The sequence below is a fragment of the Chlorocebus sabaeus genome, chromosome 12, assembly GCF_047675955.1.
Source record: "Chlorocebus sabaeus isolate Y175 chromosome 12, mChlSab1.0.hap1, whole genome shotgun sequence".
Taxonomy (NCBI): Eukaryota; Metazoa; Chordata; class Mammalia; order Primates; family Cercopithecidae; genus Chlorocebus; species Chlorocebus sabaeus.
This window is the reverse complement of record NC_132915.1, coordinates 62,586,640-62,603,976: the sequence shown is the minus strand read 5'-3', so window position 1 is coordinate 62,603,976 and position 17,337 is coordinate 62,586,640. Positions and strand designations below refer to the sequence as shown.

General features: G+C 48.5%; 1 protein-coding gene and 1 non-coding gene across 2 annotated transcripts in view; both read left to right on the top strand.

Moving 5' to 3' along the window:
• UBAP2 (ubiquitin associated protein 2) overlaps positions 1–14,024 on the top strand; it is a 132,630-nt gene extending 118,606 nt beyond the window's left edge. The window contains exons 18-29 of the mRNA XM_073021725.1: positions 932–1,088; positions 1,952–2,021; positions 7,744–7,939; positions 8,656–8,747; positions 9,070–9,117; positions 11,465–11,543; positions 11,750–11,955; positions 12,271–12,370; positions 12,454–12,561; positions 12,714–12,781; positions 12,869–13,060; positions 13,145–14,024. Coding sequence (XP_072877826.1) covers positions 932–1,088; positions 1,952–2,021; positions 7,744–7,939; positions 8,656–8,747; positions 9,070–9,117; positions 11,465–11,543; positions 11,750–11,955; positions 12,271–12,370; positions 12,454–12,561; positions 12,714–12,781; positions 12,869–13,060; positions 13,145–13,240 — 1,412 coding nt within the window. The 3' untranslated portion in view covers positions 13,241–14,024. The remainder of the gene's footprint in view (positions 1–931; positions 1,089–1,951; positions 2,022–7,743; positions 7,940–8,655; positions 8,748–9,069; positions 9,118–11,464; positions 11,544–11,749; positions 11,956–12,270; positions 12,371–12,453; positions 12,562–12,713; positions 12,782–12,868; positions 13,061–13,144) is intronic.
• LOC119624642 (small nucleolar RNA SNORD121A) lies at positions 194–274 on the top strand. Its single transcript, XR_005240795.1, has one exon. It is a non-coding gene; the product is annotated as a small nucleolar RNA SNORD121A (small nucleolar RNA).
• Positions 14,025–17,337: the final 3,313 nt, after the last annotated feature.

Below are 17,337 nucleotides of genomic sequence, written 5' to 3'. Positions count from 1 at the left end.
GTCTTTATACAGTTTATTTATGAACAGGTTTATATATGGAATAGACTGCCAATAAAAAGAAGGCCTCTGTAAGAACTGACCTAGGTGTAAGTTGACCCTTTCATTGCTTGTGTTTGTTTTTGACCTGCCCTTCCTTTAGAGACAAGTGCTTTCCCTGGGTTTTAGAAGGGTCAGGGTTGCTCCTCTTTCCTAACTGGAAAAGACAATGATGTTTTATTTCCAAGCACATATCTGAGTTGTATGTGTGGACAGCACTGAAACTGAGTCTTTCCACAGCTAGGATTGAGTGTCACCACATTCTTTCTGAAGCCTACGAAGCTCATGTGTGTGCTTTGAGATTCATCTATTCAAGCACATACCAAGGAAATGCTCACTGTGCATTTGGAAATAGGTGTTGGACAGTAGATGTATGTTCTTCCTGCAGATGTTAGCTATCTGTGTCTCTATACAACATATGCATCGACCCCTGTCTACCTTACGTTGGCCGTGAGCATTGGTAGAGTCAGCCTGACTTGGCGGAAGCATGTGTAGGTGGTCTCACCTGTCAGCTTCTTACTCCCCCTTGCTGTGCCCTTTGAGGAGTTTGCCTCACGTTATAATTCTATATATTAGGCTCAGCACCTGTTTTTCTTTCTGGATGCATCTATAGCTTAGGTTCCTTTAGGTGGAAAAAGTATGTTCCCATATAGGATAGATTGGATTATAAAGGTGTCATTTCCTATTCTTTGCTGCATCTTGAACACCTGAGCATGGTGTGTCCTTTGATAGTGTTGTTTGACAGACAAGGGGCTATCTGGCGACATGCTTGGCATTTTCCTGGGGAATGTAACTTTATGGACGTCTCAACTGAGGCTGACATGTCACAAGATATTGAGCATATTTTCAGATACTTAGGATTGGTTGTAGAAATAAACAGATCTGTTTCTTACAGCTACTTCGTCCATTCCTGCTCCAAAGACAACAGGCCCTCCCTCTGCCCTCCCGTCTGTGAGCTCCCTGCCCAGCACCACCTCCTGCCCTGCACTTCTGCCGTCCACATCCCCTCACACTGGCGACCTGAGCAGCAGCCCTCTCTCTCAGCTTAGCAGGTATGGGGAAGGTGTGGGCCCAGAGTGAGAAGTACCTTGGGGCAAAGTCCTGGAGCTCCTGTAGAAGGTTGCTTCCATGAACAGAGCACACTTGTTGTCTCTGACATGATGTCCCGAGCTTTTGCGTTACAACTGTAGCTTAGGTTTTGGCCCGGCTGTGCCTTAAAACCACCAGATAGGGAAACCTTGCCTGCTTGGACCGCCTCTACTGGCACAGAGCACTGGGTCCCCTGGGAGTAGGGTGAGGCCAGCAGCTCCCTCCTACCTGACTTCGCCCTCCAGAGGGTGCCTGAGCCTAGACTCTCTGGGCATCGCTGGACCCGTGTCTGTGAGGTGGAAGGAGAATGATGGATTTCTGAGCTGGTGTCTGGCCTGAACTTTCCATGGCTGAAGAAGCAATGTTATTAGAACAAGGTGTAGGAAAATGGGCGGCGTTGCTACCTCTGTCTTCTGAGGAGTGTTCTCCATCACTCTTTAACCAGGAGCAAAAGTGGATTTGATGGGAATTGGTATGTGGAGTTGAGCATAGGAACTTTGATCCCTCATTCACAGATTGAATGGGGTTGTCAAGGATGACTGTGTTCTTAGTGCAACTCTGTCTTCACTTTTGGCATCTGAGGAGCAAGTGGATGTCATTGAGGGAAGCTGGCTCTGGAGTTTTCCAGACCTCATGGCAAGTCGTTCTCATCCACCAGGACTCATCACTGGGCTCTTTGGGGATAAGGAATGAGGAGGGGTCTGAAGCTGGTCCTTCGCCAGGGACTAGGGACAAGTTTGAATCTAGCTCACTGAGCCACGTGGGTCTTGTTCATCTGGAATCACTTGTTCAGGTGGACATACGGCACTCTTGTTTTGTCTTCTAGTTCGCTCTCCAGCCACCAGAGCAGCCTCTCCTCTGCGCACGCAGCCCTCTCCTCGAGCACGTCACACACAGTAAGTGTCTGCGCGGCTTCCTCTTCCTCCACCATGCTTAGGGAGCCTGGAGCTTAGTCAGATGCAACTGGAGCTTCAGTCTGATTTTTAGTATCTGATAATCTAGAGTTGCTTGGCGGAAATGTCTTGATGGCATGATCTGGTTCGAGCCTCCGATTTCCTGGGCACCATCTGGGGGACATCTTGCTTTCTAAGTTTGTAGCACCTGGGAAGAATCGTTGCTCCAGACCTCATCTGTCATTGGCAGGACTGTCAGGTGGTGACCTTGCTCCCAGGAATTTGCTGTTTGATCTTTCCTTGTGCCTTTTTTCCTGACTCAGAGGCAGAGATTGTGAGAAGGTTGATGTTAGAGAAGGGAGTCTAGAGGGTGGAAGCAAACATGCACTGCCAAGAAGCCAAACAGGAGGCCGGAGTGGGAGCACCAGCTGGGAAGTGTCCTCATATGCCAAAGAGTAGCCCTAGATTATGGTCATTGAGGTGTGGCTCAGTGGATCGTGGAGCTGTGAGCATGGTTTTAAGTGGTAGGTGTCAGCCAGATTGTGGTGGCTTGTGGAGTGAATGGTAGTGAGATGGAGATGATGAGGCGGATTGTAGAGGGCATCCAATGAAAACTTAGGAGAGGCTGGAACGTCTATTGGGAGGATAGAAAGGTACCTGGATTAATAAAATGTCCATGCTCCTGGACAGCAGGAGGTGTTGGGTGAGGTTGGAGTAGGCAGGTCCACAGGCCGAGAGGAAGGATTAGGGTGCAGACGAACAGAGGAGGCAGGAAACTGATATGAACTTGGTGTCCTCTGAGGAAGGCAGCAGCTCACTAGCAGAGTGAGGTGGTGGAAAAGGGATGTCCTGTCCTTTCCTCTGCATCTGGCTAATGCTGTGGCTTTCACACGCTGATGTTCCAAGTCAAACCTTACACAGAATCTTTTATAAAACACACAAACTGCCACTTTCAAAGTAGAGCACAGTGTGGACACCTCTGCCTGTCCCCCTGCCCCTGCCCTTGCCCTCTGTGGCTCATGGGAGCCGTGAGCTGACCTCAGCAGGAACGCCATGGGGCTGCCCTCTGTGTCCGTGCCACTGCTGCCTGGGAGCCCAGTGCTCCTGCACTCACGGTGAGCTGCACTCTCCATCTCCTCAAAAAAAACTCCAGATCATGTATTCCAACCTGCCACAGCCAGAATCGCCTCATCCAGTGGGTTCCATACTTTGTCAGCATGACAGAACTGTGACGTTGCTAATACAGTTGTCCCTCCATATTTGCAGGGAATTCATTCCAGGACCGCTGCCTACACCAAAATCTGCACATTCTCAAGTCGCACAGTTGCCCCTGCAGAACCCATCTCTAGGAAAAGTCAGGCTTCCAAATATGTGTGTTTTCAAATTATGCATGCCTGCATTGGGTTGAAAAAGAAATCTGCCTGTAAGTGGACCCATGCATTTCAAACCTGTGTTGTTCAGCCGTCAACTGTTTGTTCATAATATTTCATCTTAAAAGTTATAGAAAGATAGACAATGAAAAGTTTTTCTTTTTCTTTTTTTGAATTGTTTAAAAATAGATTTTATTTAAGCCAGAATAAGAATGCAAAATAATCATGAAAGAAATTTTGTGCCTGGGTTGACCACAGGAATATGTGATTTTTTATTATTTGCTTTTGGTATAGCATTTATAAAGTCACAACAAACTTGGGAAAAAAAGTGACATTCTGAAGTTCAAAAATTTTACTATGTTCTACAAATCTTTTATTATTGACAATAATAGATCATCCTTCAATAATTAATAGAAACTTAATTATTTGAATAAAAGTTTTGAATATAAAATTAAGTTTTTTGAATATAAGAACTTTTTCTTATATTCAGTTTTGAACCTAAATGTCTAATCACAGAGTACTATTTAGAAAAACTCTGGTAGGTATATTTTATGGCATGCAGGGACATAGCTATCAGGGACAGAACGGCTTAGAGATAAAAATAGACTCTGGAACCAGACTGCTTGGGTTTGTGTGCCTGCTCTGTCCTTACTCCCTGTGTAAAAACGGGCAGGTCAATTAACTAACTTCTATGTGCCTCTGTTTATCTTTTTAATCTGGAAAACTGAGATAATAGTATATACATCATAGTCATGGCATGGCTGTGAACATTAACTGTTAACATATGTAAAATGTTTCAAATGGTAACTGACATACGATGAAAGTATAAAGCTTTACTTTTTGAAAAAAAAATTTTAAATGTTATACAAAACATTAATAAATTACATAGTATACAATGTTAGGCAATAAAAACAGGGTACATAATTAGATGCGATGTATGATTGAATTGGCTTTTCAAATAGGTTTAAAACAATCCCCATATAGAAAATGAATGTCTACCAGAAAAATTATAGCTTAATAAGAATTTATATTGCAACCTAAATTAGTGTTTGTTTTACTCAGTAGATTCAGTATTCCAACTTCCAATTTGCAAGTAGCCCAAAATATTCCTTTTTCCCCTGTAAAAGTGAATTCCACAGCTCTGCAGAAGCCCTGGGCTTGGCTGGGGCAGGGACCTCTCAGTGACTCTCTGCAGGCCCACCCCTTGAAGCAGGCTCAATTCTGATGTGTCATGGACATTCTGGCCTCTAGAAAAAATCAAAACTGCAAATTTTAAATTGGAAAAAAAGCCAAAAGTCAAACATATCCCTTGATCTACTTCTGCTATTCTTGTCAATTTACAACGAAAAGATTTTCTGTCTCTCATCTACTTGGCTCTACCTTTACATTTTCTCAATCCTTTAGATGATTTTTCTTTTAATAAATAGAAGTCTAAACATGCAGTGCGTACACATAGTCTTTTTGCCATTATCATCTGCCCTTTTTTTTTGAGATGGAGTCTCACTCTGTTGCCCAGGCTGGAGTCCAGTGGCGCAGTCTCGGCTCACTGCAAGCTCCACTTCCCAGGTTCAAGTGATTCTCCTGCCTTAGCCTCCTGAGTAGCTGGGGTTACAGGTGCACACCACCACGCCCAGCTAATTTTTGTATTTTTAGTAGAAACGGGGTTTCACTATGTTGGTCAGGCTGGTCTCGAACTCCTGACCTCGTAATCCACCCGCCTCAGCCTCCCAAAGTGCTGGGATTACAGGCGTGAGCCACTGCGCTGGCCATTATCTGCCCTTTTTATTGTTTTCTCTTGGTACATAAATGAGAGTATTTTATGTACAGTGTCCTTCAACTTTTTTTTTCCCACTTGTGTATCCCCACAAGTGTATTTTGATGTTTCCATGTTGAAACAAGGGTTTTGTTGTTGTTGTTGTTGTTTTTCCCCACAGTTCTGCTTTAGGGTCGTTTTCAGTCTTGATACTACAGAGAATGTTGCATTTGATAACCTACCTATGTTGTTTCATGTGTGTGGCTGTATGTAGCGGGTCAGTCCACGATATGGAACAGCAAAGCATTTGTGATTTTATACACATTTCCAGATTGCCCTGCATAGTGATTTGACCCTGTTTACCTCCCACTGGCAGTGAATAAAATGTCCTGTTACACCATTGCCTCCTCATATGGTGTTATTAAACATTCGTATTTTCTTAATATGTTAGCAGAAAAATGGCCCATCAGTCTAGTTTTTAATGAGATTGTACATCCTTTTTTATATATATTTGAAAACCATTTGATTTCCTTTATGTGAGTTTTTTATTTTTATTTTATTTATTTATTATTATTTTTTTGAGACGGAGTTTTACTCTTGTGGCCCAGGCTGGAGTGCAGTGGCGCAATCTTGGCTCACTGCAGCCTCCACCTCCTGGGTTCAAGCGATTCTCCTGCCTCAGTCTCCCTAGTAACTGGGATTACAGACACATGCCACCAGGCCCAGCTACTTTTTTTATATTTTAATAGAGGCAGGGTTTCACCATGTTGACCAGGCTGGTCTCAAACTCCTGACCTCAGGTGATCCACCTGCTTCCGCCTCCCAAAGTGCTGAGATTACAGGCGTGAGCCCCCGCACCTGGCCTATGTAAGCTATTTATATTCTTGGTTCCTTTTCTTGTCAGGTCTTTGGTCTCTGTTTCTGTATTAGGGAGCCCTTCGTGATGGGAAGTATAGGGATTTTTCCCTAAGTTTGCTGTTTATGATTTTTTTTTTTACAGAGATCTATGTATTTTCTTCCATTTTCTCATAGTTAGATCTTTATCACTCTCCATCCGTACTTAAAGGAAATTTAAGTATCTTCTGCTGCCTTTGCTTCTCTGGGCCCATCCATCAATGGGGAGTTGACTGCATAGACCCCATTGGATGGACTGAGCGAGGCCTTTAAAATTGGTGTTGACCTTTTAATCCAGCAGGTTGATGTCCTCCCAGTTCTGGAAGGTCAAGGCCAGAGACAGGAACCCTGTCGGGCAGCTAAGGGAGAAGAGACTTGCCGGATGACTCTTGAGTCCCTTTCAGCAAGTGAGGGCCTAGTTCCCTAGTGAGCTTCTCTTAGCGATGGGGAATGTTTATTTTTCCTTCTGAGACTAAAAGGTTGTATATATCCAAGTACACTTGCGAGCATTGGTCAGAGCTGTTCCAGATTTCTGTGGCAGGTAGTGGGGGGTCTGGCTCCTCGCTAAGGAGGGGACCTAGATGGCGGGCAGGCCACTGCATCCTTTGCCCTTTTCCTGGTGGGGCTCTCTCCAGCCTAGTCCTGCCCATCTGTGGAGGAATAAGATGCCTTGGAGCCCCAGGAAACCATGTTTTTGGCTGTCTTTACCTTGGTGAATCTGTTCTGATGTTAGCTCCTTAAAGCCAGTACCCAGGTGGGTAGTGACCTGTGGGCATGGGTTGGCGCGGAGAGTTAGTCTGCGGAGGCAGGTTGGGTCCTTCTCCTGGGCCCTTCCTGTTGTTTGGCTTTTCCTCTACGAGTTGATGTGCTGCTTTCTATGCCCTGGTTTGGAGACTGGTCTCCCTCTTACAGAGCTTTTCCTCCCTTTTTTGGAACTTGCTTTGCCCACCTAGGTGTACCTCTCCCACCTACCCACTCGGAGCTTGAAGTTCTTCATAGGGCCCTGTTGCTCGGGTTGGGCAGCTGGGTGGGGCTTCTGGAACTTGGGGCTGATGGAGCGTCTGCTGGTTCACTCTTTCTTCCCAGGGATACCTTGTCAAGCAGGCATAGTGGCAGGCCATGCCCTTTTAGGTGGGCCCTGGTGAGGCGTTGGTGGACTGAAAGATGTCACCAGGTTTTGGAGCAAAGGCCTCTCTCAGCCTCCTGTTGTTTCCAGACCACAGTGGCTGAGAATCCCAATAGAAGGGAAACCTCCAAAAGATTGAGACTTGCGCTGGGCTTCCTGTGGCCTATGCTCGCCTCTTCTCAGACTGTTTGCTTTGCTCTGAGATAGGTACTTGTCCCATATTCAGATAGTCTGTGTTCATTTATGATCCAAAGTTATCTTGGGATTTCTGTGCCCTCATTTTGGATGCCAATGCATGAGCAGCTTGAAGGATTTTTACAGAGTTGTGGTCATTAGAGCTTAATGTTAATAGTTTTGATGTTCAGTTTATGTATTGTATCCTGATGGCTGGAACCAGCGGCTGTGTGAGGGGCCACAGTGAGCACTGAGCACGGTGCCTCTCACCTTAAGGGAGCCTGGGTAGCTACATCATCACCTGCCTGCTCAGCCTTGAGACTATGGGCCCAAGCCCCAGGCCAGTCTCTCCCCAGCACCCTCCTCCTCTGCCTCCAGATCCATGTGTCCTGGCTTTTCTTTTGCCAGCATGCCAGTGTGGAGAGCGCCTCTTCTCTCCAGTCCTCAGCCAACTTCTCCACGGCAGCGACCTCCGTCTCGAGTTCCGCATCCTCAGGCGTCAGCCTGTCCAGTAGCATGAACACCGCGAACAGCCTCTGTCTGAGTGGGACCCCCACGAGTGTGTCCAGCAGCAGTAGCAGGGCCGCACCCTTGGTGACCTCAGGTATGTGCTTCAGAGGCCTTTCCTGCCCACCCCTGAGCCCCTCAAAGGTGTCTTCTTGGCGTCCCAGGAAGGCAGTGCAGGTGTCAGGAGAGTCTTAGTCCTGCCAGGTGTGCTGTGTGTTCCATTGACCTTGAGGCCTGATCTCCCCACCCCTGATGGGGATGAATTCTCCCTGGCAGGATTCCTGGCCTCTGTGTGCTTCTAGCTTTCCAATCTTTCCTCTCTGTTCTTCCCTGGAGCCGAGTTGACATGGTGACTTAGAGGGGCCAGGGACGACTTATTGTGGGCTCCTCGACTGCAGACCTAGGCTGTCGGTAGGCCCAGCAGACTATGATTTGATGGTTGCTGCTAAAACCCACTTTGAACTCATCCTGTTCCTCTCCTGGCACTGCATGGCTTCCTTGCCCTCTTTGGAGGAGGCAGATTCTTTTTATATTTCTCTTTGCTCAGTGCAGTGGGACCTTAGGGACTGGGGGAAAGGGGCTGCTTTTGTCTGGGCCCAGAACTCTCTGACGTTGAAACAACCTCGGTGTGGTGGCCGGGTTTTCTGTCTCCCCTTCACTGCTTTGTAGAATGACCCTCTGCCTCATTCGGCCACTGCCCTTCTTTGAACCCATCTGGGGTAGCTCAGTGACTGTGCCTCCTCCTGAAGCAGCTGAGGACTCTCACTCTTTGTGGTGACTACTTCACTCCATTTGATTTTTCCCTCTATACAGGCAAAGCACCCCCAAACTTGCCTCAGGGGGTGCCTCCCCTGCTGCACAACCAGTACCTCGTAGGTCCTGGAGGACTGCTTCCTGCCTACCCGGTGAGTGCTTGGTTGAACTCCTGGCCTGCCCAGCTCCCCTGGCCTCAGGGGCTGGCACCTGGCAGGAGCCTGGCATTGGGCCCAGGTTGCCCACCTCGAGCTGCCCTTCCATCCCTGAGCCCCCCGTCTCTGCCCTGCTGAGCCCTGTGGTCTTCTTCCATCTAGACTCCGTGAAGGCAGGACCTGTTCCCATAACAGCTGATCCAGATCCCATTCCCGGGTGTGTTACAGCCCCGCAACCTTGTTTTGACTCCTAGATGGACCTGGGCTTCCCAGGGGGTGGTATGTGGTTCCTAAAATACACGTTCTGGTTCTCACACAGATCTATGGCTATGACGAGCTCCAGATGCTGCAGTCACGGCTGCCAGTGGTGAGTGGGGTGTGGACTGGTCGGAGCAGAGGGTTCAGAATCTTTTACATGTCCCCCCTCTTGTGGTCTTGGCTGCCACCCTGTCTGGCCCTTGGGATCCTCTGCCTGAGGAACCTCTCAGCACCACTACTGAGAAAGCTGTTTTCATCTGGCGGTTGTGCCAGGCGTGACCATAGCTTTGGCACAGAATGTCCGGTGCTCATCCCTAGGAAACATGAAGGCCTTTGAAACCTGGGGCTCTGGTAGGCCATGCCCCCTGCTAAATGTTGGTGCTTAATAATCTTCCCTCCTTCATCTTGTTTTCTCTCTTCCTCTCTTTTTTAAAAAGAAAACCCATATGACACAAGACATGGAGGTTGCTTGCTTGGCCCTGGAGTTTTATAATGTCTTCCTTTTCCTCAGAGTACCATATAGCGTCTTTGGTCTGAGGTGGCCAGTGACTGCTCTTCTGCCATCAGCTGAATGAGTGGCTTGAGCTGATGGTCTTTAAGATCTCTTCTAGGTCTGGCCTCCCATCTAGATTTGTGAGAATGCCTGCCCTGGGACGTCCTGTTGGTTGCAGCCTTACTCTGAGGCCAGGGTTGCCTCTTTATTCTGACCGTTGGTGCCAGAACGCAGTGTGGGCCTTTCCAGGGATAGCCACATGAACACAACTGTGGGGACAGAAGGCAATAGAGCCGCTCCTTGCCCTGCCCACGGGCAGGACTTCCTCCTGGGAGCCACTCTCTTCTTGCTCTGCCATTTCCCGGGGCACTTGTCAGAGAGTTGCAAGCAGTTTGGACACCTGTGTCCACCTCTGCTGGATACAGTCTTTCCTGTTCCTGGAGGAAGGGGCTTTCTCCCTTGTGGAGTGCTGCCTTCTCATTCTTCCCCGTTGGTGTTGCCCCCTTCTCTGCCGGACCACAAAGAGCTGACGGAGCTGCTCTTGTTTCGGAAGAGTAGCCCTTTCCACTGGCTGGCCATATTTCCAGAAGCAGAGGCCCAGCCTGGGAGCTGAGCAGCTTCTCCCCACTGCAAACCAGCAGCCCTTTAATCTGCGGGCCAAAGACCCAGAGTGCAGGAGGTGGTGCTGAGCCCCGGGATTCATCCTGCTTCAGGGGCTCTCCATGGTCTCCACATGTATTCACAGCACTCTTTTGGCTTTTATCACTTTGTGCCTTAGAGAAAACACCCTCTGGAGCCCACCTTTTGAGATATGTTGCTCTTTCTATCCCTCGAGTTTTTTGTTCACCTCTGCTGCTTGTGAGCCTGGTTCCCGCCTGGAGATTTCTCATGTTCTGTGAAAGGGCTCCCCCTTCTGGACTTTCTCTACTCCCGCCCTCAGTTGTGCAGCTCTGTGCATTCCCAGCTCTGCCTCCCCTGGGGGTTCTAGGCTGCTGTGGGTTTCCGGAAGGTTTCCTGGAGGGTGTAAGTGCCATTCCCAGCCAGGATGGCTCCTTTCTGGCCATGATCGGGCACAGCCCAAGGGCTTTCCCTGTCCTCAGGGGCCAGGTGTGTCGGGAGTGCGAGGCCCTGGATGGTGAGTGAGGGTCAGGTGAGGCCTCCCCTCCTCCACGAAGTTCCACTGTGTTTTCCCGTCTCTGTCTCCACACTGTGTTGTATCTGCCATACTTCCCCCAAGTCCTAGGCCAGGGGTGTCCAATGTTTTGGCTTCCTTGGGCCACACTGAAAGAATTGTCTTAGGCCACACATAAAATACACTCACATTAAAGATAGCTGATGAGCTTTAAAAGATTTGCAAATTTCATGTTTTAAGAAAGATGAATTTGTGTTGGGCCACATTGAAAGCTGTCGCGGGCCGTGGGTTGGACAAGCTTATCCTAGACCGTGTCAGTGTTTTCAGAGCAGTATAGGTGGTGACAGGCCAGTTCCGGGCTTCACCTGGGGTCCTGCTCATTCCTGTGCCTACCTGGCACTGCCCCCTGTCCCCCCTTAAACCTTTCAGGCCCTTGTACTTCTGTTGCCTCCTTTTTTGGGGCTGCTCTGTTTAGTCAGCTTTCCTAGCTGCTCTGCAGTCTCTCACAGAAAAGCCAGTGAAGTGGTTCAGCCCGAGGCATTCACACAAACATCTGCCTGTGGTGTCAGATGGATGTGTGAGGCTTGGTCTGCGGCAGCGCTGCCTGGCGAAGCTGCAGGGTTGGCTGGTCTGTGTGCTCGTGTGTTAGGCCGCCTAGTTGCACACTCCTCTGAGGGGCACCATTTACTTGGTGTTCCCTGGGACTGCTGGCTTTCAGGCGTGCAGTCTATTTCAGGAGTGTAGCATCACCTAAACTTTCATGGGCTGGTTCTGCTGTCCTGGGAGTCAAGCAGGGCCAGTCGCTGATCGAGCCTCCCTGGTCTCTCCTAGGACTACTATGGAATTCCCTTTGCTGCACCCACAGCGCTTGCCAGCCGAGATGGGAACCTAGCTAATAATCCGTATCCAGGTGAGTTTGCTCAGTGGATGAGGAGTGGCCCGGGGCCGGCCTAGCACAAACTCCAAGAGCTGGGAAGCAGCAGCAACAAGGCTGAGAGAGGCCTCTTGGCAGCCTGTGCCGAGCTGGCAGCCAGACCTGTTCCTGTTTGTGGAAGCCAGCTTGGCCTTTCTCTGGTTGGAGGAAGGGCAGTGACTGGAGTCAATGCTTTTTCCTAGGTGATGTCACGAAGTTTGGCCGTGGGGATTCTGCATCCCCTGCACCCCCTACCACACCAGCTCAGCCACAGCAGAGCCAATCACAGACCCACCACACAGCCCAGCAGCCCTTCCTGAACCCTGCACTGCCACCTGGCTATAGCTACACTGGCCTTCCCTACTACACAGGCGTGCCCAGTGCCTTCCAGTATGGCCCCACCATGTTTGTGAGTATTTCAGCGGGTGTGACTATGTCTCCTGGCCTTGGGTTGCTGGCAGGTGGAAACCTGGGACCTATCTTCCAGCAGGGAGGGAGGGTCATGATTCCACTCCGTCTTATCTGGCCTTCAGGAACTGTTCAGGCTGGGGACAAGGTCACTTTCCCCTGCTGTGTTTAGATCCAACATGTGTTGCACTAATGAAAACACAGGTCCCCTGTGGTTGTAGGTATGTCAGCTGCTGCCTTAGGCTCTGGCAGGGGTACCTGACCAGCCTCAGCTTGCCTCTTCCTACACTAATACCTCATCTGCTTGCCCCACTAGGTTCCTCCAGCCTCAGCCAAGCAACATGGGGTGAACCTCAGCACTCCCACACCTCCCTTCCAGCAGGCCAGTGGTTATGGCCAGCATGGCTACAGTACAGGTGAGGGGTGCTCCCCAGAGAGACACACGGGGTCAGACAGGCTTGCGTGGCTCACACTTGCCTCTTATACTCTGCCACGCTAGGTTATGACGACCTGACCCAGGGGACAGCAGCAGGAGACTACTCCAAAGGTGGCTATGCTGGATCATCACAGGCACCAAACAAGTCTGCAGGTTCTGGGCCTGGCAAAGGTAGCGTTTACCTCTCCTTTCCAGGATAAGGCCTGGAGTGGTGGGCTCCTGCCTGATCCCCTATCAGGCAGGGCAACCCCTGAGTGCCCCTGGAGGTGGGGAGCCTGGAGCTGGGAACAACTGCTGTGGGGAACAACTGCTTTTCCTCCTAGGAGTATCAGTGTCTTCAAGCACCGCCGGTCTACCTGATATGACTGGTTCTGTCTACAATAAGACACAGGTGAGGGACAAAGGTGGGTTGAGTGTATAGGTTTTTGGGAGGTTACAGCCCAACCTGACCTTCACCATTGTCTTCTTTGCCCTGCAGACTTTTGACAAGCAGGGATTTCATGCAGGGACCCCTCCACCTTTCAGCCTGCCTTCAGCCTTGGGCTCCACTGGGCCCCTGGCCCCGGGAGCGGCCCCTGGCTATGCGCCCCCACCATTCCTGCACATTTTGCCAGCCCACCAGCAGCCCCACTCCCAGCTGCTGCACCACCACCTTCCACAGGATGCCCAGGTGAGCACAGTGCTAGAGGTAGCCACCCTGCTCTGGGCTAGGGGTTCTGCTCCAGCCTTGACAGCCTTCCCTTCTTTTCTGCAGAGTGGCTCGGGTCAGCGCAGCCAGCCCAGCTCCCTGCAGCCCAAGTCTCAAGCCTCCAAACCTGCCTACGGCAACTCTCCATACTGGACAAACTAAATCCGGAAGAGAGGGGCGTGCTGGGGCACAGCTTATCCTGGGCAGGAGAGAACACACGAGCACATATTTGGGAGCCCAGTGCCCTTCCCTAGAATTCGTGGGGAGCCTGCCTCCCAGACTGGCTATTGTATGTAATGTATTTATGTATGTATTTGTAAATGTGATAGAAGTCTGGGGGAGTTCGGGGACGGCTGCAGATGTTAGCCAGGTCTGTTCTCCCCATTCAAGCCCCTTCTCCACTGTAGCAAAATAAGTGCCCCCACCCCATCTGCCTTCAGGTCCTCTTCATAGCCTGCACTGCCCAGTGGGCCACTAGGGGCAGTCTCTGGAAGGGCTGGTTCAAGGCTGTTTGGGTATAGGGGTCAAGTACCAATGAAGAATCACGACTTGTCTCACTCCTTTGGAAATTATTTGTTTTCTTTCCTGTGTAATTACTTTATACCCCTGTTTTTGAGAAACTGTTCATTTTGTCATCTGTCATGGTCTTCTTCCACCAAATCTTGATCTGGGAATAGCAGCGATATCCCTCCACCCCACACAAATATGGGCACCTGTTTGTCTTCAAACAGGGGCTTCTAGTCTGGTCATGTCCCTAGAGACTTACTAGAGACTGGCTGACCATGAAAAAAAAAAATCTCAGTTGTTCAGCCAGTCAGCTCCCCTTTAAAAATCAAAGATACCTCCAAGCAACACATCTCCATTCCGGTTGTCTTGAACCAGGTGGGCAACTGTTTCAGGGGTTTTCTCTTGCCCAATCTCCACCTAATAAAGTTCTGAGAGCATGCACGGTCTGTGTGGTGTGACTGAAAGGCAGCTCAGGGCAGAAGCCCTGGACTTCATAGGACTAAAGGAGACCCCACATGGTTGTAGTCTTCTGACACAGGCTATAAAGGCTTGAAATGGTTTTCCTTTTAACTGGACCCTCTTGGCCCAAATGACAATGGCTGTAAGGAGAGCTAAACCTCCTCACAGGGCCCAGGCCATGTTGATCAAAGTTAACCTGGCTTTTCTTATAGCTCCTTAAGAGACTTAGGGATAGGGCAGCTTGGGACCTTACCTAGAAAAAGGTAAGTGTCTACAAGTAAAATTAGGACTTTTATTAAATAGGGTGATCTGCCTGATCCCTGCTATTAGCAGCAATAAGTTAGTTAGGAAAACAAATGACAGTGAAAATGTTTGCCTAAGGAAAGCAGCAGAGCACCCCTCAGTCCCTCACTGATCTACTTGTATCAGCTTCCGTTTTCAGAATCAAGTTTAACAAATGGCCACGTCTATAAGGAGCTTGAAGGGATTGGGGATATACCAGGGAGGTGAGTTAGAAAGGCAGATTCCCCAGTTGTGGTTTTTGTCTAATTTTTCAGCTGAGCCCTGGCATAATCTGCAAGGTTAACAGTGATATTGAGACCACCTTTTAGTTTTCTTTAAACACAAGTTAAAAAAAGAAGAGGGTCATTTCATGGGGAAGTAGCAATACAGGTATTTTATTTCACATTTTATTAGTAGACAGATGGGCAGAAAAAGACAAAATAAACCACTAAAGGGGAAGTCAACACAAAATGCATCAGATAATCTTTTCTCATAAGTTAAACTGAAGAAAAACATCTACAATTTCAGCTAAAACTATTAAAGTCAGGTGTGTCCTGCTGGTTTCAGAATAGTTGAAAATTGCATCTCTGAATCCTTTTAGTTGTAAATGTAAACCTTGTTTATCAGGATGGGAGGGGTGGAGAGTTCATTTTCAGTGGAGAGCTGCACATTTCCCCTTCCAATCTGTTTCTTACAATATGTGCCCCAAACGTAAGGAAACCAGCAAGTAAAGAAGCAGTTTGCCAGGGCAAGTGAAAGAAGGTTTCTACAAAAAAGTCTGACTAATAGAAAAGAACTCTGGAATGATAAAAGGAGAAGGGGGGAAGACTGAAAGAAGCAACAGCGGAATCATATACTTTCTCCACCCAGCCTCAAAATACACAGAACTGAAGAGCATACAGTGAGGCCTCAATTAGAATTAAAAGGAATCTAAAAATGCAAGATTTTGAGTTCATGTCACACCAAATAATAAGCACAACTGTACATACATGGTTCCGGATTGAGCCTGAGACCTCTACTCCCAGAAGAAAAAAAAAATTACAAACTCAAGTATTTTCCATAGGGATGTGTTCTCAGGGACAGAGCTCTGGAACCAGCCTCTGGGTTTCGTTCACAGTCAGTCTAAAATACCAGAATGTCCACCTGCTAGCAAGAGACTTACCCAGTCTTCTGGAACTGATTGTACTCATCAGAGGCAAACCCAGCCCTTGACAGTTAACACCCCAAAGGACTGAAAGGTACAACCTCCACTTGGTGCTCTGGCTCCCTGAGTCAATGTGTAACAGAGGCCAATAGGGCCTGACGGAACAGAGCTGTGCAGCAGAGCACCTTCCGCAATGCCAGGGTGCCGGGGCTGCCCTGGGAGTGAGAAGCTTTCGCAGTAAGGGGAATGAAAGGCTTAATTTTAGGGCTCTAAGAGAATAAGACCAAGCTACTGGCTGTAAACTTGCATGGGGGTTTTGGGGGAGGTAAACCAGAGCACTGTGAGAGGCTCTGGCTCCAGAAGATTTGCAGGTTAATCTGGAAGCATTACTTAAAAAGTACGGGGAGTAAAAAGGTAGTTCCAACATCTTTCTATGAGAGTTTGTGATCAGGCAACTTGACAATGTATTTCAAAGCTGCTCTGTTCCATGGATCTGACTGAAATCACTAGATTCTGGGTACAAGTAGCAACCCTGGCCCTGTGGAGATCATGGAGATCACAGAGATGCTGGGACCAGGCTCAACGGTGTCCCCTAAGAGCCTTAGCTTGTTAAACAGTCCCATTTCATGCCAGACTAAACTTTTAGAGGCCGGGAAGGGCTGCTGGGAAGAAGTCATGTGTTTGGGAGTTTGAAGAGTGAAAACCCTGAGATCAGAACGAAGGAGGAGCTAAGGAAGTAAGTGTCACCTACTCTGGCCATCCTAGGATCCCTCCTGCCCCTGTCCCTAATCTGCCCTTTGGTTCTGAGTTATGAACCAAAGGAGGAGCTGACACTAGTGCCCAGGGGTCTGAAATAGGACTATAGTCAGTCCTTGCTGCATTTGCCTTCTGTAATCTGATTTTACATTATAGCTGTTTCCTCCAAATAATGCCCTCTTATGATCTGATGCGCCCCCATAACAACCAAAAATTACCTTCAAGTTCTGAAGTCCCTGGATGGTGAAGGCTGCTGGATCTCAATATTGATTGAAGCAACACGATTGAGATCTGGAAAATCAAAAGCTGCAGCGAGTGCATCGCAGGAAGATCTAGCCTTATCTGGCCTAAAACCTGCCTGCAGTCAACTCTCTCAGCCCTGCCACAATTTCTATGCACAATTCTGCTTGCACTCCACAGCCTAAGTATGTTGAAAGGGGGAAAAAAAGTCCAGATCACATCCAATGAAGAAAGCGGTAACTCGTCTCACACACATCCAAGTTTCTCACTATCAGTATAAGCAGCTCGATGAAAACCAAAATCTTAACACATGCACCTAGGATTAATACTGAGTAATTTAAAGTGGCTACTTGAAAAAACCAAAACGTCATGGTAAGAGTGTATTTTTGATGGGAAGGCCATGCTGTTTCCTCTCCCAACAGTGGTCACCAGTAGTTTCAATTTTTTCCCCCCAGTAGTATCAACCAAACTTAGCATAGTGACTTTTAACTCTTTGTTCCCATCACTAAATCCACCCACACACACTCGTCCCAACTTCCCCACTTGCCCCACTCCCTGGGGGGAAAAATAACCCTGCCTTTAAAATAAATAGCAACCAAGTGCTCAGTTCTATGTAAAGTATGAATATTTATTTCAGGCTTTCAATCCCAATTGATTTCAAAAAACAAAGTCTGATTTCTCTCCTCAGAGCAGCTGAGGCCTCCATGTTACGATGGTTTCATGGAGATTGAAGGAGCACATTTCATCAGGCTTAGCAGAAAGTCCCTGACGCCCACCATGTCCCAGCCTTAGGAAGGGAAAGAAACAGAATTCACCACCATGGGGCTGAATGAATGCACACACACTAAATGAGCAGCTAAACCTTGGCAAA